At 37.8% G+C, this 26,303-nt stretch overlaps 2 protein-coding genes across 4 annotated transcripts in view; one reads left to right on the forward strand and one right to left on the reverse strand.

The window, feature by feature from the left end:
- DLGAP1 (DLG associated protein 1) overlaps positions 1-26,303 on the reverse strand; it is an 881,241-nt gene that overhangs the window by 648,099 nt on the left and 206,839 nt on the right. The gene's annotated exons all lie outside the window — the stretch shown is intronic.
- LOC122903016 (NADH dehydrogenase [ubiquinone] 1 subunit C1, mitochondrial-like) lies at positions 17,073-17,524 on the forward strand. Its single transcript, XM_044243353.1, has one exon. The coding sequence runs from the start codon at positions 17,111-17,113 to the stop codon at positions 17,339-17,341; it is 231 nt and encodes a 76-aa protein (XP_044099288.1). The 5' UTR covers positions 17,073-17,110; the 3' UTR covers positions 17,342-17,524.

The following is a 26,303-nucleotide window of genomic DNA, read 5'->3' on the forward strand; positions in this document are numbered from 1 at the left end:
GCACTGGGTGTGGTGAAAAAATAATGAATACTGTTTTTCTGAAAATAAATAAATTGGAAAAAAAAACATAAAAAAAAAATAAAAAAAAAAAAAAAGAAGAGTCTCTTCATTGAAAACATCTGACTGCAACTTATTTCCTGCCAGGACCATGAATGACACATGACACAATGACAAAAAAAGTTTTTGAGCCATAACTAAAATATTCAACTGACAAGACAGAATATTAGTAGACAAGAAGTAGACATTAAATGCCCATAAAATATAGAAGTTAACAGGGGATAGGGTATAAGCATTTTAGATGAACTATGTAGCTACTTTTCCATGATAGCTAGCCCATTGTGTCCTTTAACAACAGGTGGTATTAATAAATATTTTTCAAACATGTGGAATTTACGAAGATGTCACCTCATGTTTTCAGAATAAGTTATTACTAAAATCAAGGATTCTTTTAGTCATACCTAGACCTATTAATTTTATACATCAGTTTCTCAGAAAAACTAAGCATAAAACCCAAAAACTACCCCCAGAATTTCACCGAACACAAAGCCAGATACCATTGGTCAGGAATGCAACATTAGTTACAGAAAAATTATCTTGCTCTATTGCTAGATAATTAAAAAATTTGAAAATACACTTTATACTTGAAAGCAACTCAACCTAAATTGACTGAAGGTGTGCATACTTGCTCAGGAGATGCAAATACACTAATTGATGGGCCAGGACATATAGGAGAGGTGATTTAGAAAGGGTTAAACTTGTTTTCTCAATGATTCTCTTCTTATAATACATCAGCAACCTGAAGGAGTCTGCTGGTTGTTCCACTTTATGAAGGCATAAAGATTATAATAGTGCAAGAGAACTAATAGACAAGGCTATTGTAAAGGCCAGTTTTGCAGAGATAACATCAAAAGTCTGGAATTTACCATCAACTTTAAAATTCAGATATTTAGAATAGGAAAACAAAGTTCCAGCGTGACAAATATTAGACATTGAGCAATTTTTGGTTTTTGGAGAGTAACTAAATGCAAGGAAAAGGTCAAAGATAAATTTCTGATATAGTTCATTGGAAAAAAATATATGGCAGTCAATAAATGTAGGTCACCTCCCAAATGACACTAAATATAATTGATGTGTAAAACTATTAGGAGTTTTCTTCAGAAGCTGGGTCCAGAGAAGATCTAGAGTCTCAGAATAAGTCAAATTCAAATGTTCCAAAAATGGAATTGTATCTCATTCATAGTAAAGTAAAAAAAAAAAAAAGTAGTTTCAAGGAGGGGCAAATATAAGGAATATGAATATTTAAAATTCAATTTAACCATCCTTCAGTTTTGTAAATTTTTGTGTTCCTTGGCTTACTCTTACTGATACCTTGAAAAAAAGGACATGTTTCATTAAACATTAAACTCCAAATTCCCCAGCTAATATTATTGCTGATCATCTGATGTAAGTAAAACATTCTAAGTAACATGAAATAGGTACAATAGTTGTCTATAATATTTAGCATTACCCCCTTGATCAGAATGGTATTTGATGAACTTTTATATTATCATTTAAATTATTTTATTGATCATCTATTGATGTATAACCAAAGCTTAACTCCAAAGCTCAGTAGTTTAAAATAACAATGGTCATCAGTTGGGTATTTTTGGTGCAAGATAGTAAAGTCAGATGTTGACTGGGCTATGGCCATCCGGAGGCCTCACTGGGGCTGGAAAATCCATTTCTTAGGTGGTCCACACACATGCTTTGTAGGTGTGGTTAGCTGTTAGTAGATCTTATTCCCACCTACATGGGATTATCCACAGGTCCTCATGTGAGTTCTCAAAGCATGGAGGTTCACTTGCCCCAGACTGGGTGACCTAAGAGAACAAGGTGAATGCCACAACACCTTTCATGATCCAGCCTCAGTAATAACAAATGATCCCTTTTGTGGTATTCTGTGGTACACAGGTCAGTCCTGATTCAGTATGAAAGGGACATACACAAGTGTGATGATGCAGAAGGCAAGGATTATAGGGAACCATCTTGGAACATATCTACCAGAGTTACTAATTACAAGAACCATGATGTCTCATGAATTAGTTATTTTTTTTTTAGAAGATTTTATTTGAGAGAGTGAGTGAGAGAGAGACAGAGTGAGCATGAGTGGGGGGAGGAGAAGAGGGAGAGGGAGAAGGAAACTCTTGCTGAGCAGGTAGCTGGCCACAGGGCTCAATCCTCGAACTCTCGGATTGTGATCAGAGCCAAAGGCAGATGCTTAACTGGTTGAGCCACCCAGGTGCCACATGAATTAGTTGTTTTTAAAATTTTTTATTATGAAATGATTTTAGGTTTACAAAAGAGTTGAAAAGTTAGTGCAGGAGTTCCTGTACCCTTCATGTAGTTTTCTTGAAGCTCTCCTACATAACTGCAGCACAATTAGCAACTAAGAAACACTGGTACAATAGTCTAGTCCCTAAACTAGAGACTTTAATTGGATTTCTTGTTTTTCCATTAATGTTCTATTTCTGGTCCTGATATATGCCAGTAAAAGCACATAGGATTTTGTTGTCTTTTCTCCTTGGTCTCATCTACTCTATTTTTCTTTGTCTTTAAGGACCTTAAAAATATCAAAGAGTACTGATCAAGTATTTCATAAAATATCTCTCCATTTGCAATTTTCTGGTATTTTTCTTAGAAGCAGATGGGAAGTATGAGTTTAGAAGAAGGTGAAATGCCCTTATCACCTATCATATCATGACATATACTGACATGAATTATCAGTAGTGTGGTTAACCTTAACTTGGTTAAGATGATGCACGCCGTTTTTCTCTACTAAAGTTACCAGTTTTTCCTTTGCATATTCTATTTGTTAGACACAAGTCTTTAAGTGCTGCCCACATTCAAGGTGAGAGGAGTTAAGATCCACCACCTAGAAGGAATACTATCAAAGAATTTGTGCATATATATATTAGCCCCACCACAGCGGGGAACCTGGGTGTCTCAGTTGGTTAAGTGTCCAACTCTTGATTTTGGCTCAGATCATGATCTCAGGGTTGTTAGATAGAGCCCTGTGCTGGGCTCTGGGCTCAATGCAGAGTTTGCTTAAGTGTCTCTCCCTCTGCCTGCCCCTCCAACTCACACACCCTCAGCTCTGACTCAGAAAGAAAGAAAGAAAGAAAGAATGAATGAATAAAAGAAAAGAAAAAAGAAAAGAAACTCACCACAGTGCTCAGATAGTTAATGATTAGAGATAGAAAATAGTTTCTTGATAGAAATAAAGAATTGCAGAGGACATCTGAGAAAGTATTTTTGTTTCAAAATATTTCTCCTTCGGAATACTCTTAAGCCCATCACTATTTCTTTATTCCTATATTTAATAAAAGTAAAAATAATCCACATAACTTACATTTTCCTCCTGTCATAAATGTACAACATCAAAATTTTTAAAAAGGTTTTGATAAGTATGGTTTAAAAGCCTGAATATTTCAATTTTATCCCAATTCACTTTGAGAATTACAAATATCTACAGTTACACCAAAAATCTGTTCTCTATACACAAGATATGTGAAGCTTTATATTTTGGTTTGTTTTTTGGATGGAAGGTCAACTAGATATAACTATAATGGTCTCCAATGAATACTAATAATGGTACCAAGAACATCTTGACAAAATACTGGATAAGTTCCCAGAGAGCAGACTCTTAAGATTGCAGATTATATTAGTAGCACTAAAATTCAATTTTAATTGGCCATGACACTTACATATACTTCAGAACTAATGAAGTGCTCTTCAGACTAACAATTCTTAATAAACTCTGTTTAATTTTAATTTCTATTTCCATTTGACAGTATCTAAGGAAAATGTGTGACTTGGTATGATAACACCACCCAGTTCAAGTGCTGTAAGTTTCCAGTTTGTTCTTATTCACCTAGCCAATTTAATTTCCAAATCATAAACTCTTCCACTCTGCCTTCTGAGAACAATAATTTCCTTCAGAAGGTTTCTTTAAGGTTTTTAACCTTGATTGAGAGAATATATCAAGTGGAAAATACTTTATATAATCCAGTTCTTTTGTTCTATAAATTATCAAAACAGTAGCACTTCTCTGAATCATATTTTAGCAAATATGTATTCCTTTAGAAGAATTACGATAGGTGAGCAAATTTAGCGCTGTTCTGATAACTAGTAGTTATATAAGAGGGAGAAACAGCCTTAGTCTCCAGTCTCACTATATCCCTTTCTACTCATGGCAATATGGATAGATCTAGACATTCTTTGTCTCTTTTCTGACTCACAAAAATAAATCAGAAAGAGTTAAGATGTTTACTGAAGAAGTAACAAAAAAGCATGGTAACACTAAAACTTATTTTTTTAAACTTTTTTTCTTAAAATAGGATGAAAAAGATAATTTTATTTTTTGATTTATTTTAAAGATTTTATTCCTTTATTTGAGACTTAGAGAGAGAGATAGAGCATGCACAAGAAAGGAGGAGAGTTAGAGGGAGAGGAAGAAGTAGATACCCTGGTGAGCAGGGAGCCCAACACAGGGCTTGATCCCAGGACCCTGAGATCATGACCTGAGACAAAGGCAGACGCTTAACCAACTGAGCCATCCAGGAGCCCTAGAAAAGACAATTTTAGAGCCTTTTTTTTTTTTTTTTTAACCTCATTTGTAAACAATTTCCTGACCTCTGCCCAGGTCAATATTGTTCCCTTTATAGACTTCACCCAGAACATTTTTTGTCCCTCTCTTATAACACTTATCCTACGTAAGACTATTTTCACTAGAAGCACATCTTCTTCTGACACATGTTGAAGCTGACCTTGGAACCACAGAAGGCAGAGCACATTCATGTTGTACCCTCATAGGCTCTAAAACGCAGTAGACATCCATTAAATATTTGTTAAATTTTGAAACCATATTTTCTTTTAAAATCTTGAAAATTTCTTTTAAAAATTCAAAATTATATATATTCAATAAAGAAAACTGAGGAAACACAATAAGAAAAAAAGGTGGGCATTACTGTTATCCCCATTTACAGATGCAGAAATTGAGGTTTATTTTATTTTTTTTTAAAGATTTTATTTATTTATTTGACAGAGAGAAATCACAAGTAGGCAGAGAGGCAGGCAGAGAGAGAGAGAGGGAAGCAGGCTCCCTGCTGAGCAGAGAGCCCGATGCGGGACTCGATCCCAGGACTCTGAGATCATAACCTGAGCCGAAGGCAGCGGCTTAACCCAATGAGCCACCCAGGCGCCCCAGAAATTGAGGTTTAGAGATGTTAAGTCGCTCAAGATTATAGCTCCGGTGTCAGTTTCTCAACCAGTATGTGATACTGTAAAGGGCTGGAAGTGCTAGTTGCCAATGGGTATTAATGAACCATCTGGGGTTGGAAATCACAAATGCATGACAGCTACTTAGAAGAGATGTTCAATGTCTCATGCGTTTATTGACTGATTTACCGTATATTTAATATCTCCATGTCAAATATTAGAAACTATATTTTGTTGGATATTCTCTAGCTGGCTAAAAGCAGAAGCAGAAGAGAAATTTTGGTTGGATTTAAGGCTGGGATCACAGCATAGTGAGTTCAGTGACTGGGGTAAAGGAATTGAAAGTATTGATGCAAATCATAATGAAATGACTGACCAATCAAGGTATGAATGAAATTATCCAGAGATAATTTCAGAGACTGGAAGTCCAGAAAAAAAAAAAAAAAGATTTGAGTAACTGAGATGGGGAACTCAGATTTTCAAAAGATGAGGGACAATAAGAATAAAGAAGAACATTAATATAAGAATGACTTACTGTCGGGGCACCTGGGTGGCTCAGTGGGTTAAAGCCTCTGCCTTCAGCTCAGGTCATGATCCCAGGGTCCTGGGATCGCCCCCCATCGGGCTCTCTGCTCAGCTGGGAGCCTTCTTCCTCCTCTCTCTCTGCCTGCCTCTCTGCCTACTTGTGACATCTCTCTCTCTCTCTCTCTCTCTCTCTGTCAAATAAATAAAAAATATCTTAAAAAAAAGAGAATGGTTTAATTTCAATTAGCAATTTCACACATGGAGTTGTGTAATGAAAAGGTTCAACACGCACCAGTATGAAAAAATTGTTAAAATAAGGTAGGAGTGAAGGGAAAGTAAATGACATTATTGCCCATGATAGTCACCCATTAAAAAGGGGGGAGAGCAACACAAGGCTCTGAACTGGTGCATTTCTCCTCCCCCAAATAGGGGGCCAGGAGTGACATCATGACAGTCCCATCATGTAGAATACATGAAAATTTTTTTTAGTGTTTGTTGGTGAAATAGCAGTTATTCTGGCTATGGATGTGTAATCCATGAAACTATTTAAGTCCTTTTTGAACTTGCTGGTATTTTATTCCTAGCATTATTTAGAATAATGTGTTAAAGTTTTTGTTTGTTTTTGTCTGCACTGTCTAAATGAACACTCTAATTTGTCTGAAAATATAACTGATTTTCAGTGTTTTGATAGATGCAGGACACATCCAAGTTTAGTCTGTCGACATGGTTTATTGTTTTATAAATATCCCTAATGTCTTTTCTCTGCCTTCCTCTTCCCATAACAGAATCCATGACCTTCCCTTTAGTGTCATGGTTATAAGCATGGACTTTAGGACCATGCTTCCCTGGATTCAAATCTTCCCTCAGCCACTTACTACGAGATGGAAGACTTGGGTGAGTCACTGACATTCTGTGATCATGAGTAACCTTATCTGTAAAATGGAAGAAAATACTTTTACCTGCCCCATAGGATTTTGCGAGGATCCAATCCATAAATACATGTAAAGGCCCCCCCGCCGACCTTGGACCGGCATACAAGTAAGGACTAAGGCAGTGCTGGATACAATTAATATAATTATTTTTGTAAAAATGCCATATTGCCTTTAGCCACTGAAACTTTCCTTTCTCGGATCCTCATGTCCATGAGGTCTCCTGGAGGGACAGTGTGCAAAGTGCACATAGAATGGCAAAGCTTGGAACGATGTAAGAGTGTTATAATATATTCACTTGAGTTTTTATATCTTTTCCTAGTGATGCCCAAGAAATTGTTGGCTCATGGGCCATGGCAGTACATAGCAAATATTTTTAAAAACCAGTCAAAAAATGACTCCATGATTCTCAGACTGTACTTTATAGCTCTGAACCCCTATGTTTTAGAAATAAATTGTAGCACCCCCTCACATACCCTAAAATGAATTATCTTAACACTTAAAAACAATATTGTTTCTTTCCCATGTTGAGTTATTTTGAGGAAATGATTTTTACTACATGAAAGAAAATACCACTATCTAGGCAATTTCTGTTCTAGACAATTTATAAACATGTAAGATTTATGTTCCTACCCATCTCTAGAATACTGAACAATCAACTTTTTGGATACGAGTCACTTATTCTTTTCTCCTCATTTTTATTTAGCAAACATGTATTGAGAAGTTCCCAGAGAATTGCTTTGTGGTGCAATTTAGCATGAGAGTCCAAAATATAAGTAGTGTTCCTATCCTCGAAAACTCAGTCAATCATGTCCACTACTCCTCCTGGTCCAAACATATTTACCCTACATGAAGCGAGACAAGACTATGTAAACTCCACTAAACTTCCCAGAAGACGCACTCAAGTGAGTGGCTTGGTCTTGAGATAGAGGAAGCCCTAGTGAGGAACATGCTTTGTTATTGCTCCTGATTGCACCAGTCAAGGACCAAATTAGGCTATGATCCTCACCACTTTGTTAACTATAAGACAAGATGATTATAGTTCCTGTACTGGAAAGTCTTTCAATTTATATTAAAATCAATAATTTGCTGAAGCATCTGCTTTGAAACATTACTTTACCAGTAGAGCTGAGAGGCAAAGTGGGGAGACTCTAGCACAGCTCTTGAATTCTCTAGTTGTTCATCCTTAGGAAATTTCTTAATCTCTTTGCTCCAGATGATTATATGTTCTAATTTGTTGACTTATAAGAAAGACAAATAATATCATAAATGTAAAGCATAATAATGACTAGCATTTCTTGACTTATTACTAGCAGCTAGATATCTCTTCCAGATAGGAGTAAGGAATCAAGGATTCTCTTCTACATTTTTCCACACTCAGAAATGTGTGGAATGAATTCCAGTATAATGTCATAGTCCTGCCAGAGTATAGGAATTCTACAGGAACTCAGTAATCATCCTTGGAAACCCTCTGGGTGTTTCTCTCTGGATATCTATACCACCAGCATCTTTAACAAAGGGTAAAATACAGTCATTAAATGCTCTCCAAAAAGCCATATACAAAGCTTAGTTAAAAATTCCCTCCTGGGGAGCACCTGGGTGGCTCAGTGGGTTAAGCCTCTGCCTTTGGCTCAGGTCATGATCTCAGGGTCCTGGGATGAAGTCCTACATCGGGCTCTCTGCCTGGCAGGGAGCCTGCTTCCTCTTCTCTCTCTCTCTCTCTGCATGTCTCTCTGCCTACTTGTGATCTCTCTCTGTCAAATAAGTAAAATCTTAAAAAGAAATTCCTTCTTGGGGCACTTGGGGGCTCAGTCACTTAAGCACCAACCAATTCTTGATTTCGGCTCAGGTCATGTTGCCAAGGTGGAAAGATCGAGTCCCAAGCCCCATGTCAGACTCTGCACTCCGTGGGGAGTCTGCGTGAGATTCTCTCCCTCTGCTGTCTCAGCATGCACATTCTCTCTTTAAATAAATAAATAAATTTTTTTAAAAAAAGAATTCATTCTTAAGTGTGTGTATTAAGACATGGGAGTTAAGATGTATGTGTTAAAATATAAATAAAAGTATATAGATTTGCATATGTACATAAATGTCTGGAATGAAAGAACCATGAGCATCAAACAATAACACAGGTTTTGTGGGGGTGCTAGGAAATTTAACTTTTTTACTTATACCTTTCTTTATTGACTGGATTTTTATACTGTGTAAGAGTTACCTTTATGATACAAAAATTAAAGCTATAATGGACATTGTTTGGTGGATGGCTCTGAACTCACCTATCTTGTGTTTTTATGAAGACATTTATGCTAGAATCTGGTCTTTTTATTCCCCTGCCAAGACAAGTGAGTGGGTGATGAGATAGAAAATGGAGCCTGCTCAGGTCAGCATCTTTCTCAGGGATTTGCCCATCAGGGAAAACACGACATGCGGGGCTGCAGGCTGCCATTTGGTCAGGGGCCTCCCCCAGGGAAAACAGAGCTCCCAGCTGTACCAGTGCCTGTGTGTATGAGCCTGTCTCAGGAAAAGGTCAAGTCTGACAAACCCAAACGGATGCAATTCTAACACCCCACACTCCAGTCTGACTGTGACTTAAAGAGGTGACATGGTTCACCTCTAATATCTCTTGTTCTGTTTATAGGTGTTTGTGTATGTGTGTGCATGGGTATATATGCATACATCAGTGAATGACTGAGTTCAGGAAGAGTAAAGAAATGATGTATCACTGATGTGGGGAACAAAGGCAGAAAGAGATGTACATAAAATTAAATTTCCTTATAACCTGCAGCACACTGACAAATACTGGAGGCAGGCAGAGTATGACTTTCCTCCAGGAACTCCCAATCTTAATGTCTCTTAATGTCGATGAATTGCTAGAGGGGAAAACAACCTTAACATGACAATAGCCAGGCCTTTTGGAGAAGCACCCTGGGTGACTCAGTAGGTGAAGGGATTGAGTGTGGGACTCCTGGTTTCTACTCTGGTCATGATCTCCACTCAGGAGATCAAGCCCTGCATCAGCCACTTGCTCAGCAGGGAGGTTGCAGTTCCCCTCTCTTTCTGCCCCTCCACCCTACCCACCACACCCACCTCTGAAATCAATAAATCTTAAAAAAGAAAGAGAGAAAGAAAATCTGTTTGGAAACTTCACTTTGTCTTTCCCTTTCTCAACTCTAAAGTATATAATCAATTGCTCCTCACAACCTCGGGGCAGATTTTTCTGCCTAGAGGTCCTGCCCAAGCACCAAAAACACATCAAGAATTCTTTCTTAGCAATTGGCTCTGAACCACATCATTATTGTTCCCCCCAAACTGATAGTGATTTGTTCTCTTGCAGTTTTTTTTGTCAGCTAATACTCATCACCCTTCTCAAAACTACACCTAGTTCTCAAGAAATAGGCAGAGGACATGAACAGACGTTTCTGCAAAGAAGACATCCAGATGGCCAACAGACACATGAAAAAGTGCTCCATATCACTCGGCATCAGGGAAATACAAATCAAAACCACAATGAGATATCACCTCACACCAGTCAGAATGGCTAAAATCAACAAGTCAGGAAATGACAGATGCTGGCGAGGATGCGGAGAAAGGGGAACCCTCCTACACTGTTGGTGGGAATGCAAGCTGGTGCAACCACTCTGGAAAACAGCATGGAGGTTCCTCAAAATGTTGAAAATAGAACTGCCCTATGACCCAGCAATTGCACTACTGGGTATTTACCCTAAAGATACAAACGTAGTGATCCAAAGGGGCACGTGCACCCGAATGTTTATAGCAGCAATGTCCACAATAGCCAAACTATGGAAAGAACCTAGATGTCCATCAACAGATGAATGGATCAAGAAGATGTGGTATATATACACAATGGAATACTATGCAGCCATCAAAAGAAATGAAATCTTGCCATTTGCGACAACATGGATGGAACTAGAGCATATCATGCTTAGCGAAATAAGTCAAGCGGAGAAAGACAACTATCATATGATCTCCCTGATATGAGGAAGTGGTGATGCAACATGGGGGCTTAAGTGGGTAGGAGAAGAATCCATGAAACAAGATGGGATAGGGAGGGAGACAAACCATAAGTGACTCTTAATCTCACAAAACAAACTGTGGGTTGCTGGGGGGAGGGGGGTTGGGAGAAGGGGGGTAGGGTTATGGACATTGGGGAGGGTATGTGCTTTTGGGTAAATTGGAAGGGGAGATGAACCATGAGAGACTATGGACTCTGAAAAACAATCTGAGGGGTTTGAAGTAGCGGGGGGTGGGAGGTTGGGGTACCAGGTGGTGGGTATTATAGAGGGCACGGCTTGCATGGAGCACTGGGTGTGGTGAAAAAATAATGAATACTGTTTTTCTGAAAATAAATAAATTGGAAAAAAATACTGGCAGAATACAATAAAGTAGCTATCAGATTCTTTTCAAAAAAAAAAAAAAAAACTACACCTAGTTCATTTTGTGGAAATCCCTTTCCTCCAACAGGTATACTCTTGGGGGAGACAAGTTCTGGAAGATAGAGGGGTCCCTGGAGCATTCTTCTGTTAGGAATTTGAACTGAGTGGAGAAACCAAAGACAGAAGGCCTGGTTAGAGTTACTGTCTGGCTTCAAGGTGAGTACTTGGGTACATTGTCACACTGTTCCTGCCACCATGTATCCATGTCTCGGTTCCTGCCTTTTCTAAGACTGGCTCTGTCACCTTCCTCTCAAATTTCTTAGTTTCCCCAAGATCCTCCTAATAATTTACTGATATGTCTATGTTACACAGAGTTAGTTTCTCTTCACAGCAATAATAGATACCATTTGGAAATGGGAAATAAAGGAAGAAACTGTGGCCTGACTTGTGTAGATGAAACCCATTATGTAAAAATGCGTTAACACATGAATTCTTAAACTGAGTTGACATCATTCTCTTTATATTACTTCACATCACTGATCATAACTAGTGTCAAGTTGTTGTGAGTTGTAAAGTTGTAATAAAAATATGTGATGTAAGATTGTTATACATGCAAAATGAAGAACTCACTAGGGTTCTTTACCTACAGAAACAATCTATAAATGGCACTTACCATGTAAAGTATTCGGGTATGTGCCTCTATTTGCAGAAGGTAGATTTCCTCTCATTTTGTTTCATTTGTGAAAGAGAATACCATCTTCTTATAGTATCATGAATGAAATGAGATTATAGCTATAAAAGTTCTCCAAAGACTTTCCATAAGTTATGACCTAAATCTAAAAGCAATTCTAAACTACGTTCTATTGATAACCAAAGGTTAAGTTTATGCCTTTGTTAAGTAGGAAAAAGGGACTGAAATCTGAAGTCATTTGGAACACATAAAAGAATAAATCTAGCTTTTTAATGTAAGCCAATTTGACAACTTTCTGACAACATTTTGCTAAACTGTTTTCTTTTAATTAAATAGAAGCAGAAAAGCATTCTTAGTGTTGAGAAAAAAAAATTTTTTTCTACTATGTAAATATAGAGTAGAGGTTTGAAAAATTACATCCCTTGTCACTCTTCATTTTTGGTATCTGTCCTTCAAAAAATGTATTCAGTAACTATTGAGCTGATTTATTCAGTAAAAAAAGAACATGATGATACAAGATAATAAGGGATTATACATAAATAGTGGCGCCATTAATTCTAATCATAATATGTAACTGTCCTTTCAAGATGCTGTAAGCAAATGAGTCAACAGTGGGGGCTGTTTAATGATTTTACATTGTTGGGAATGTGTAACCTTAGGCAAAGATCTCTCCAAGAGTAATCTATGGACCACCTACATCCAAATTACTACTAGGAGCAACAGTTTAATAGAGTGGATTTGTGAAATTCCTTCATCCCTCCAATTTACTGAATTATAATTTCTTAAGGCATTAAAAAAAAGAACACTGATAACACATGTTCCATGTATTTTCATGAACATCAAAATTTGAGAACAATAGCTCAGGTAGACATTATCACTGAGCAGACAGAAGGAAAAGTAAGGTAACTATGTGACGCTGGAGTTGTACACTGGACAACATTGGAGAGTGCTGTTGATGTCACAGTCTAAGTTCAGCAGTTCTGATTGCAAGACTTAATTCATATCTTCCAGCTACCAAGGAGTAGTTACTAAAAGAGTGACTGAGAGAATCCATTCCATTGGTACGTTTCAAAGCCTCAGTTATCAACGTCCTTAAATATGAGATGTACGATGAGTTATATTTTGATCTATGCCCTAAATGATACATAAATTATTCAAATCTTTGAAAAATTCTATTTGTTCCATCATTTATTTGATGGGAGTCTAGGTTTTTAAACCAAGGAACTACAGAAGAAAAAGTCCTAATGAGAATTATCAGTCTTTGGTCTGTAGTTATTTAGTATACACTTAGAACATCCCTGAAGGAAAAACAAAAACAAAAACAAAAAAACCCACCTCTTTAAAAAGTCCATTTCTTTCTTGGAAATAGTACCAAAACCTGATTTTATTCTTTAGAAAATATTCTCACATTATAAAAATTAGCCAATGGTATATAGTTGAGTGATAATCAGAGTGAGGGCTTGCAGCAAGAGACAATCAGAATTGTAGCATGTCAACACCAATTCTCTCAAATCAAATGTTAAGCAAAGTGTCTTCAATTTAAAAACAAACTATACAAGGGGCACCTGGGTGGCTCAGTGGGCTACACATCTGCCTTCGGCCCAGGTCATGATGCCAGGGTCCTGTGATGGAACCCTGTATAGGGCTCCCTGCTCAGTGGGAAGCCTGCTTCTCTCTCTCTCCCTCTGCCTGCTGCTCCTCTTGCTTGTGTGTGCATGTTCTCTCTCTCACAAATAAAATCTTAAAAAATAAATAAATAAAAACAAACTATATGAGTCTTCATAGTTATCTGCATGTTCATGAATATTTGCAGTAATAGAATCTAAAATGTTATTGTTCCAGAAGGTTAAAAAGTGAAATCATCACCTTCCCTAGTGCCGATCACCCAAGCTGATACAATTTCAAGAGCATATTTTTCAATTTTGGATGTGGTTCAGCAAATCAACACTGAATCCATTAAGACTGCCTTAATATCATTTCCTCACCCATATCTTTTATCATTTTTCCATACTCTATTTACATATCTTCTTTCATCTTCTTATTCCTTCAAGCATGTCAAGTTTGCCCTCTAAAGAGATGTTTCCTATATTCTGTATTTACTTATGTTAGAAATTCTTAAGTAACCACATATTTCTTTATGAAATGCAGTACCAATTATTAGATATGAGTTGTTTTCAATAGGCAAGGAAATCCCAGTGAATGATTCCTGTTTACTTGATTTCCACAGTATTTATATGTATTTTTTTAGGGAAAAAAATGTGCACTTTCTTTTTCTTATAGCCTTGGCAATGTATATGATCACATGTATCAAGGCATCAAAATCTAGCTGGTGTATTTTTTCAGTTAGAATGAGCCCCATGATGCGGTAACTTCATTATATACTTCTATAAATATACCATTATTATTTAAGTGTTACTAAACTTAAAAGTTGTATTTAAATACACTATTATAGATAAATAAACTTATCTTAGAAAAAATGAAAGTTGAGAGAAAAAGGATATAGGATCCTCACCCTTTTTGATGATAGGAAGTTCCTAGATAATCAATATCAGATTAACAGTAATCTCTTGAAATAAAATTGTCTGGTAAAAGTAGAACTTACTTAAAATCAGATTGAAAACCTAAAAAAAAAAGATGATTAAGCTGTATAATAATTTTCTCTTCCTATATATAGAGAAGTATGAAAATGAAACCAATAGAATAGAATCATAAGTGTCCTAACATGACTCACATAATAAGAGCCTTCTGGGTAATTCTCATTATGCTCCGTAGGAATAACTCTATCTTTTATGTTGTTCATGTGGGAAAAAAGATAAAAGAAAAAAAACTGAATTTCCTTACTGCCTAGAGTCCATTGACAAGTCCTTGAAACAGGTAGAGTGACCTTTTGCTAGTTGCTGAGCTGCCTCAATGCTGACACACTGCTAAGGGCAAAAGGCCATCTTAGGCTGACTCCCCTACCCCAGGATACTTTCAGTCCACTTTAACAAATAGAAATTCCTTTGGAAACTTCCTTTATCTCTACACCCCAAGTTATATGTTGGCAATCATCTTGCAAGCATATGACCCACTGAAGACATCTGAAAAGTCTCCTGACTGAGTTTTTACTAAGCAGTAATAAATGACTTTTTCCTAAAAATAGCTAGTCCCCTCAAGGCCCAGGAAACCTTGCTTCCAAAATTCCTTGGAGGCTTAGGCAATCCCTAACCTCCTTCCAACTTGAAAATATATAATTGGTCACTCCTCACCCCAGTGCAACTTCTTCTGCCCAGGGGGCCTATCCCTGTGCTTTGATAAAACCACCTTTTTGTACCGAAGACATCTCAGGAGTTCTTTCTCGGCCATTGGCTCTGAACCCCAACATTTCTACATCTACATGAACTGAGCTGCTGAGAACAATGGAATATAAAATCCTTTTATTAGAAATTGGCAAAATTCTCAGATCTGTTTTATGGCATGCTGTGTTTCTGTTGAAAAGATCAACAGCTGATGGGTTTCTTGTAAGTACCATGTGGTTTCCATGCAATCATACAAACTTACACAATTTCATTTTGGCTCAATGATGATGGATACTGGGTATAAAGAAGATACATATGTCCTTTGATCTCACGGTTAATGGGCCCATCATTCACTATCACTTTGCTCTGTTTTAATGGAGATGCCAAGAAGTAAAGCAAACAAAAACAAAAACAATGGCCTTTCATTTCTTCTCTTGGTTAACTTGAGCAATTCAGTTTTGGTCTATTAAAAGCCAAGGCAATGAGTTATCAGGCCTTGGGTCATGTCTTTCATCACTATTCAAAATTTCCTCTGTTCCTGGCTCTTTCTGTTAGGATTTGCAGGGGTAGGGCTCAGCATTTTGTGATGAGGAAACCTCTAGCGGATTCTGATGCATGGTGTTTCTTCAAATACTGATTGCTGATGCCTAGTTCGATGGATCTAGGGACAGGCCCTCAATGCGCATTTCTAACACGTTTCCAGGTGAGGCGAATCCTACGACTTGGGAACTGCACTCTGGTTATGGCATCTGTGAGTGAATCAATCTCTGAATATTCATAGACTTTCTTTCACTTCCATTATGTCATTATGATGAAATCTCACCAAAATTAAAGAAAATTAGACCAAAATACAGAGTATCAGCTTAGAAAACAACTCTTTGAAAAATTGAAGGAGTCAAGATGAGATGACATCGGGTTGCAGGAATTCAGCTAGATAGTTATCAAAACATTACGAATACCTACAAACCCAACAGAAGATTGAAGAGAAGAAGAGCAGCAATTCTAGAAACAGAAAATCGACCACTTTCTGAAAGGTAGGACATTTGGAGAAGTGAATCCGAAGTGACCAGAAGATAGACTGAAGGGGGAGGGTTCAGCTCCTGGCAAGCGGTGGAGCAACGGAGCACAAAATTCGAACTTTCAAAAGTCTGCTCCACTGAGGGACATCACTCTAGAGACTAAGCGGGGGTGGAGCCCTTGGAAGGACAGTTTGGTATCAGTCCCACAGGGTCACAGAAGGATGGGGGCGGTGTCTGAGTGTAGCGGAGCTCGCAGGTATCAGAGTGGGGAAGCCAGTTACAGAGATAGAGCCAAAGAGTGAGTGCTCACCTTGGGGTTACCTTAAACTGTGATCCATGGCACAATCAGACCACTGCTCTTTGAGCAGGGACCTCACAAGTGGCAGATCCAGGGAGACCCAACTTCATCCGCCGGAAGAGCAGAACAGCAAGAATATGCTGGCTTTGGAAACTCCAAAGGGGACTGTGTGCCAGAGACAGATATGCTTGATCACAGGCCAGGTGAGCTCGAAGCATGGCCGGAGACCAGGGAGTCAGCAGTGATTGAGCACTTTTCTCCAATGGCGAACTGAGGATTGGGGGCCAAAGCTCTCAGCTCCTCCAGGCTGGAAATTGGGAGGCCACCATTTTCATTCACATCCTCCAGAGCTCTATGGAAAGGTTTCAGGGAACAAAAGCTCCCAAGAGCAAAACCAAGCAGATTTCTTAGCCAGGCCTCAGACAAAGACATTTGAGAATCATTACAAGAGGCCAAAAGATCAGCAAGAACATCCAGCCAAGACCAAGCTCACTGATCAAGGAGAACAGTGGAATTCCAGAGAAGGGGAAAGCAAAGCATGGAATTCATGGCTTTCTCCCTATTACTCTTTAGTCTTGCAAAGTTAATTTTTTTTAATTTTATTTTTTCATATTCTAATTTTTTTTAACTTTTCCTCTTTCCTCTTTTAACATTTTTTAAATACTTTATCTTAACAATACCTTTCTTAAAAAAATCTTTTTAGGAGCCGTGCCTAGCAAGATGGCGCTGCCCACGTTGCTGCGCCAGTTCTCCAAGCTGCTGGCTCCAGCTAAGCTCCCAAGCGGCTCTTCAGCGCGATCAAAGTTCTACGTTCGGGATCCGCCACATGACAAACCTGACTGGCTGAAAGTTGGACTGACCTTGGGCACCTCCGTCTTCTTGTGGATCTATCTCATCAAACAACATAATATAGATGTTTTAGAGTATAAAAGAAGAAATGGGTTGGAATAAACTATTGAAATACTAATATGGTATGCTCCATATAGTGATTATACTAGTTCCTTTGGATTCACCAATCTTTTGAGTTGTAAACGTGAAAGAAAAATTTGTATGTGAATGTATATCAAATCAGCATTTGTGTTTTGCATCATTAAATGAAAAAATAAAAATACTTCTGTATTCTTCAAAAAAAAATCTTTTTAAACCTTCATTATTATAGTCATATTTTATCCTTCATTGTATCTAACTTTATTTTTTGTATACATATAGGATTTTTTTCTTCTAAAAAATTTTTGGGATACAATTTCTTCTTCTTTTTTTTTTTTTTATAAAGATTTTTTTATTTATTCATCAGAGAGAGAGAGAGAGAGAGGGAGCACAGGCAGACAGAATGGCAGGCAGAGTCAGAGGGAGGAGCAGGCTCCCTGCCGAGCAAGGAGCCCGATGTGGGACTCGATCCCAGGACGGTGGGATCATGACCTGAGCCGAAGGCAGCTGCCCAACCAGCTGAGCCACCCAGGTGTCCCGGGATACAATTTCTTCTTATAGATCAAAATATACCCTAAATCTAGCACAGAGCTTTGTTCCAGTCTCCAGGCTGAGCAAGTTCTCTCCACTTTCTTTTTCCAACCAACTTATCTTATCAATTCCTTTTTTAGAAATTTTTTAAAAAAATTTTCATCTTCACAGTCATATTCCATCCCTTCATCGTGTTTGCCCTTATTTGTATGTGTGTGTGTGTGTGTGTGTGTGTGTGTGTGTGTATGTACAAACGTTTTTCTTTCTTTAAAATTTTGGGAGGTAGTTTCTTCTAAGAGAGCCAAATACACCAAAATCAAGTGGGTGCCTCTATTCTATTCACCAGTCTAATATATATATTTTAATTTTTTTAAACTTCCTTTTATCCCCTTTCTTCTCCCTGTGATTTGGGGTCTCTTCTGATTTGGTTAGCATACATTTTTCTGGGACCTTTGTCACCCTTATACTATTTTATTCTCTCATTCATATATTCTTATCTGGACAAAATGACAAGGTGGAAAAACTCACCACAAAAAAAAAAGAACAAGAGGCAGTACCGAAGGCTAGGGATCTAATCAATACGGACATTGGTAATAAGTCAGATCTAGAGTTCAGAATGACAATTCTCAAGTTGCTAGCTGGGCTCGAAAACAGCACGGAAGATATTAAAGAAACCCTGTCTGGAGAAATAAAAGCCCTTTTTGGAGAAATAAACGAACTAAAATCTATCCAAGCTGAAATCAAAAAAGCTACTAATGAAGTGCAATAAAAATGGAGGCTCTTACTGCTAGGATAAATGAAGCAGAAGAGAGAATTAGTGATATAGAAGACCAAATGATGGAGAATAAAGAAGGTGAGCAAAAGAGACCAACAACTATTGAACTAGGAGGGGAGAATTTGAGAGATAAGTGATACCATAAGATGAAACAATATTAGAATAATTGGGATTGAAGAAGAAGAAGAAAGAGAGAAAGGAGCAGAAGGTATATTGGAGCAAATTATTGTAAAGAATTTCTCTAATTTGGTGAAGGGAACAAGCATCAAATTCCAGAAGGCACACAGAAACCCCCTCAAAATCAATAAAAATAGGCCCACACCTTGCCATCTAATAGTAAAACTTACAAGTCTTAATGACAAAGAGAAAATCCTGAAAGTAGCCTGGGACAAAAAGTCTGTAACATACAATGGTAAATATATTAGACTGGCAACAGACTTATCCACAGAGACCTGGCAGGCCAGAAAGAGCTGGCATGATATATTCAGAACACTAAATGAGAAAAACATGCAGCCAAGAATACAACATCCAACTAAGCTATCGCTGAAAATAGAAGGAGAGATAAAAGGCATCCAGGACAAACAAAAACTAAAAGAATTTGTAAACACCAAATGAGTCCTACAGTAAATGTTGAAAGGGGTCTTCTAAGCAAAGAGAGAGCCTAAAAGTAGTAGATCAGAAAGCAACAGAGACAATATACTGTAACAGTGACCTTGCAATACAATGGCACTAAATTCATATCTTTCAATAATTACCTGAATGTAAATGGGCTAAATGCCCCCAATCAAAAGACACAGGGTATCAGAATGGATAAAAAAACAAACCGCATCAAAATGCTGTCTACAAGAAACTCATTTTAGAACCAAAGACACCTTCAGATTTAAAATGAGGGGGTAGAAAATAATGTACCATGCTAATGGACATCAAAAGAAAGGTGGGGTAGAAAGCCTTATATCAGATAAATTAGATTTTAAGCCAAAGATGATAATAAGAAATGAGGAAGGAAACTATATCATACTCAAAAGGTCTGTCCAACAGGAAGATCTAACAATTTTAAATATCTATTCCCCTAACATGGGAGCAGCCAACTATATAAACCAATTAATAACAAAATCAAAGATACACATTGACAATAATACAATAATAGTAGGGGACTTTCACACCCCCCTCACTGAAATAGACAGATTACCCAAGCAAAAGATCAACAAGCAAATAAAGACCTTAAATGACACACTGGACCAGATAGACATCACAGATCTATTCAGAACATTCCATCCCATCCCAAAGCAACAGATTACACATTCTTCTCTAGTGCACATGGAACATTCTCCAGAATAGATCACATCCTGGGTCACAAATCAGGTCTCAACCGGTACCAAAAGATTAGGATCACTCCCTGCATATTTTCAAACCACAATGCTCTGAAGCTAGAACTCAACCACAAGAGGAAAGTTGGAAAGAACCAAAATACATGGTGGCTAAAGCGCATCCTACTAAAGAATGAATGGGTCAACCAGGAAATTAAAGAAGAATTGAAAAAATTCATCGAAATAAATGATAATGAAAATACAACTGCTCAAAATCTGTGGGGCACAGCAAAGGCAGTCCTGAAAGGAAAATATATAGCCATACAAGCCTTTCTCAAGAAACAAGAAAGGTCTCAAATACACAACTTAACCCTATACCTAAAGGAGCTGGAGAAAGAAAAGCAAAGAAAGCCTAAACCCAGCAGGAGAAAAGAAATCATAAAGATCAGAGCAGAAATCAATGAAATAGAAAGCAAAAAACCAGTAGAACAAATCAATGAAATTAGGAGCTGGTTTTTTGAAAGAATTACTAAGATTGATGCCAGACTCATCAAAAAGAAAAGAGAAAGGACCCAAATTAATAAAATCATGAATGAAAGAGGAGAGATCATAACCAACACCAAAGAAATGCAAACAACTGTAGAACATATTATGAGCAACTATACACCAGCAAATTTGACAATCTGGAAGAAATGGATGCATTCCTAGAGACATATAAACTACGACAGCTGAACCAGGAAGAAAAAGAAAACCTGAACAAATCCATAACCAGTAAGGAGATTGAAGCACTCATCAAAAATCTCCCAAAAAACAAGAGCCCAGGGCCAGACGGCTTCCCAGGGGAATTCTACCAAGCATTTAAAGAAGAATTAATATCTACTTTCCTGAAACTTTTAAAAAAAAAAAAAAAACCAGAAATGGTAGGAAAATTTCCAAACTCATTTTATGAGACCAGAATTACCTTGATTCCAAAACCAGACAAAGACCCCATCAAAAACGACAATTACAGACCAATATCCTTGACGGCACAGGTGTGAAAACTCTCACCAAAATACTAGCCAATCGGAACCAACAGTACATTAAAAGGATTATTCACCACGACCAAGTGAGATTTATTCCAGTGCTGTATGGTTGGTTCAACATCAGCAAATCCATCAGTGTGATAAAAAACGTTAATAAAAGAAAGAACAAGAACCATATGATACTCTCAATAGGTACTGAAAAAGCATTTGACAAAGTACAGCATCCATTCTTGATCAAAACTTTTCAAAGCATAGGGAGAGAGTGTACATACCTCAATATCTTCAAAGCCATGTATGAAAAACCCACAACGAATATCATTCTCAATGGGGAAAAACTGAGAGCTTTTCCGCTAAGGTCAGGAACATGGCAAGGATGTCCGTTATCACCACTGCTATTCAACATAGTACTAGAAGTCCTAGCCTCAGCAATTATACAACAAAAAGAAATTAAAGGCATCCAAATTGGCAAAGAAGTCAAACTCTCACTCTTTGCAGATGATATGATACTTTATATGAAAAACCCAAAAGACTCCATTCCAAATCTGCTAGAACTTGTTCAGTAAAGTGTCAGGATATAAAATCAATGCACAGAAATCAGTTGCATTTCTATACACCAACAGCAAGACAGAAGAAAGAGAAACTAAGGAGTCAATCCCATTTATAATTGTACCCCAAACCATAAGATTCCTAGGAATAAACCTAACCAAAGAGGCAAAGAATTGGTACTCAGAAAACTATAAAGTACTCATGAAAGAAATTGAGGAAGACACAAAGAAATGGAAAAATGTTTCATGCTCATGGATTAGAAGAACAAATACTGTGAAAATGTCAATGCTACCTAAAGCAATCTACACATTTAATGCAATCCCTATCAAAATACCATCCTTTTTTTTTTTTTCAAAACAATGGAACAAATAATCCTAAAATGTATATGTAACCAGAAAAGACCTCGAACAGCCAGAGGAATGTTGAAAAAGAAAGCGAAAGTTGGTAGAATCACAATTTCAGACTTCAAGCTCTATTACAAAGCTGTCATCATCCGGACAGTATGGTACACATAGATCAGTAGAACAGAATAGAGAGCCCAGAAATAGACCTTTAACTCTATGGTCAACTAATCTTTGACAAAGCAGGAAAGAATATCCAATGGAAAAAAGACAGTCTCTTCAACAAATGATGTTGGGATAATTGGACAGCCACATGCAGAAAAATGAAACTGGACCATTTCCGTATACCACACACAAAAATAGACTTCAAATGGATGCAAGACCTCAATATGAGACAGGAATCCATCAAAATCCTGGAGAACACAGGCAGCAACCTCATCGACCTCAGCTGCAGCAACTTCTTCCTAGAAACATTGCCAAAGGCAAGGGAAACAAGGGCAAAAATGAACTACTGGGACTTCATTAAGATCAAAAGCTTTTGCACAGCAAAGAAATAGTCAACAAAACCAAAAGACAACTGAGACAATGAGAGGAGATATTTGCAATCAACATATCAGATAAAGGGCTAGTATCCAAACTTCATCAAACTCAAACCCTGAAGAACAAATAATCCAATCAAGAAATGAGCAGAGGACATGAACAGACATTTCTGCAAAGACGATGTCTAGATGGTCAACAGACACATGAAAAAGTGTTCCACATTGCTCAGCATGAGGGAAATACAAATCAAAACCACAATGAAATACCACCTCACACCAGTCAGGGTGACTAAAATTAACAAGTCAGGAAATGACAGATGCTGGTGAGGATGCGGAGAAAGGGCAACCCTCCTACACTGTGGTGGGAATGCAAGCTGGTGCAACCACTCTGGAAAACAGCATGGAGGTTCCTCAAAAAGTTGGAAATAGAGCTACCCTACAACCCAGCAATCATACTACTGGGTATTTACTCTAAAGACACAAATGTGATCTGAAGGGGCATGTGCACCCAAATGTTTACAGCAGCAATGTCTAACAATAGCCAAACTATGGAAAGAACCTAGATGTCCATCAACAGATGAATGGATAAAAAAGAAGTGGTATATATATATATACAATGGAATACTATACAGACATGAAAAGAAATGAAATCTTGCCATTTGCAATGATGTGGTTGGAACTAGAGGGTATTATGTTGAGCGAAATAAGTCAATCAGAGAAAGACCATTATCATATGATCTCCCTGATACAAGGAATTTGAGAGGCAATATAGGGGGTCTGAGGAGTAGGGAAGGAAAAAATGAAACAAAATGGGATTGTGGGATTGGGATTGGGAGGAAGACAAAGCATAAGAGACTCTTAATCTCACAAAACAAACTGAGGGTTGCTGGCAGGGGGGTGGTTGGGTTATGGACATTGGGGAGGGTATGTGCTATGGTGAATGCTCTGAGGTGTGTATGCCTGACCATTCACAGACCTGCACCCCTGGGGCCAATAATACATTATATGTTAATAAAAATTTTTTAAAAATCTCAAAACCAAAACCAAAAAAAAAAAAAAGAAGAAGAAGAAAACAACCCTTTGAAAGAATGGTTTCATAAGAAATACAAATATATGATAGAAATTACACAAGCACCCCCCCAAAACAAAATAAGTAATTTTTTAAAAAAGGAAATTACATAGTGCTTCCAAAGAGGTAAATCTTTGTTGAATGGATGCGTGTGGAAAATTTGCCACCCATCTTAAACAAGTATAAATGTGAAATCCCCAAGTCCTGCCTATTAGACATTGGATGCTTCCAGCAGAAAGTATGAAGCTCCATCTTCCTCCTTTATTCCGTTTTTAAAAACCAAGGATTTTGGGGTGCCTGGGTGCCTCAATTGGTTAAGGGACTGTCTTCGACTTAGGTCAAGATCCTAGAGTCCCAGGATTGAGTCCTGCATCCTACTCCCTGCTCAGTAGGGAGTCTGTTTCTCCCACTGACCTCTCTCCTCTCATGCTCTCTCTCTCTCTCTCTCTCTCAAGTAAATAAATAAATAAAATCTTTAAAAAACCCACAAAAACATGGGTTTTGAAAACTGCCATTATATTGTCCTACATTGCTGTGCTCCTGATTATTTTGGAAAGAAGCCCACCAATGATTCTGTTTGTATATTTAGTGGCCAGTGATACTATCTTGACATTTTCTCCCTTATAGTTATTTTTGTGGGATGGTCATCTGTCATTATATAGAAAAATGATGCATTATTATCTTAGTTTCGTCATGGAAACCATCACATGCCAGACACACCTGCTATTCCAAAGCGGCTCCCCCTCATCACAGCCTTTAACCTATTCATGCTTGATTCTGATTTTTTGCAGAATATGTCTTTCCATAATTATAAAGTGCACTCTCTTTCATTGTTTGTGGAAGATTCCAGCTTCCTTCCCAGTATTTTTAGAGGCCAACGGAGTATTCTCCAATATGACAAGTTTATCAAGATTCATCTGGAAATATTTTATGCATTCTATTTTTTTTAATCCACAGGAATTAACTTCGCTCATGGATCACCCTTTCAAGGACATTATCCCTTGTCACAGCTGATTGCTCCAGCATGTATTGGCAAGCATGCCCCGCATTCTGGGAGAGAGACTTGAAATGAAAGAGAATGAAAGTAGCTAGACATTTGGGGGAGTCTGAGGGTAGATCTGGTCTTGGAAGTCCAAACTTAAAGAAACATTTCTACTTTAGAAACAAGTCATGATTTCCTTTGAGAAATAGCAGAGCAAAGATAGCTTGCTATCATGACCGTTCCAACACTCTTTTCGGAAACATTAGGACACCATGGCTGAAAACAAAGGGAGAAGGATAGGCAGTAACATTAGGAATCAGGTAGCCGCCTGCAATCACGATGGAGTATACACAAGGTTAGAGACGCACTGATGCCATGTGCCCGTGAGCAGCTCAGCTGCTGCAGAGCGTGAGAGTGTGGTAACAAGACATAAGAGCAAAAAGGGAAAATATGCACACACCTGCCCTCCCGGCTGCCCCAAACCCAGAACTAATTTTGTTGATGAAATTGCCATGAGGCAACACTTTGTGAAGCTCATGCACTCGGTGTAATGGCCAAGTGGGTAGTTCTGGACACATACCCACATGCATTCAAAGTCTGTCTAAAACAATTAAATAGTTTCTTGGACTTCATTATTTAAAATTTTTCTGTTTTAATTTCCCCATTTGTAAAATGAATCTAGTAATAACTCCTTCCCAGTAGGAAGTGCCTGGCGTATAGTAAGTGTTCCTTAAATTACAATAACAGAAGCAATTAGTAGCATTATTGGGATCATCTCTCAGGGCTGGGAAGGCAATTGATAACTGATGGGCACAGAACACTAGGGCAGTGCTGTCCCTTGTTTTTTGCTTCAGTAAACTTACTGCCAGTTTCTCCCAAGTCCCAGCATTGTGGGGGCATCATGAGAAGAAGAGAATCCATCCCCATGTGTGAAGATATTCTGCATCCCTGATCTTGTCAGATTGAGAGGTAATTCAAGGTCACTTTATAGTACATGATTACATGTTTAGATTTCATTGTAAAACCCATGATAACACAAATTTAAATACCAAACATAATTCCACAGCAATGTGCTATCCACGATACCCCCACGTCTCACAATGTTTATGTTTAAGTCTATTCACTTAGATGATAAATGTTATCACTTGGGGATTTTCCCTTGGCATCAGAAATATTTACCATTTTTAACATAAGCAAAGTGAGATATCACATTCAGGTATGTAGTTTTCATTTTTGGGGAAAAGAAATCCCGGTTATCTTGTGTTTTTGTTTGTTTGTTTGTTTGTTTTTGTTTTTCCTAGATGGGCTACCCTACACTGTGGTTTAAAGGTCAGCAACATGCAAATGAACTTTAAAAATTACGCCATCTATAGGGGCATCTGAGTGGCTCAGTGGGTTAAGCCTCTGCCTTCAGCTCAAGGTCATGATCTCAAGATCCTGGAATCGAGTCCCACATCGGGCTCTCTGCTCAGCAGAGAGTCTGCGTCCCCCTTTCTCTCTGCCTGCCTTTCTAACTACTTTTGATCTTTCTCTCTCTGTCAAATAAGTAAAAAAATTTTTTTTTAAAATTAGGACATCTATATTTTGGAATGTTTTCTCTCTATATTGATATTTCCTAATTGTTCATATCTTCAGAAAAGTTAGTAATATAATACCTTTGTACCCATTATCTCATTTAACCAATTATTGTTTTGCTCATTCTTGCTATCTTTTTCTTTTTTGCTATATTGCAGACATCATGACATTTTTATGTCAGCATCATATCTTAAGAACTAAGACATTCTCCTACATAATCATACTATCTGAAGTACATCCAAAATGCCATTTTGAGGAGTGCCTGGCTGGCTTAGTTGGAAGCGCATACAACTCTTAAT

The sequence above is a fragment of the Neovison vison genome, chromosome 3, assembly GCF_020171115.1.
Source record: "Neovison vison isolate M4711 chromosome 3, ASM_NN_V1, whole genome shotgun sequence".
Taxonomy (NCBI): Eukaryota; Metazoa; Chordata; class Mammalia; order Carnivora; family Mustelidae; genus Neogale; species Neogale vison.

Bases quoted from the DNA above. Each gene is read 5' to 3' on its own strand.
- LOC122903016 (XM_044243353.1), top strand. From the start codon at position 17,111: ATGGCGCTGCCCACGTTGCTGCGCCAGTTCTCCAAGCTGCTGGCTCCA.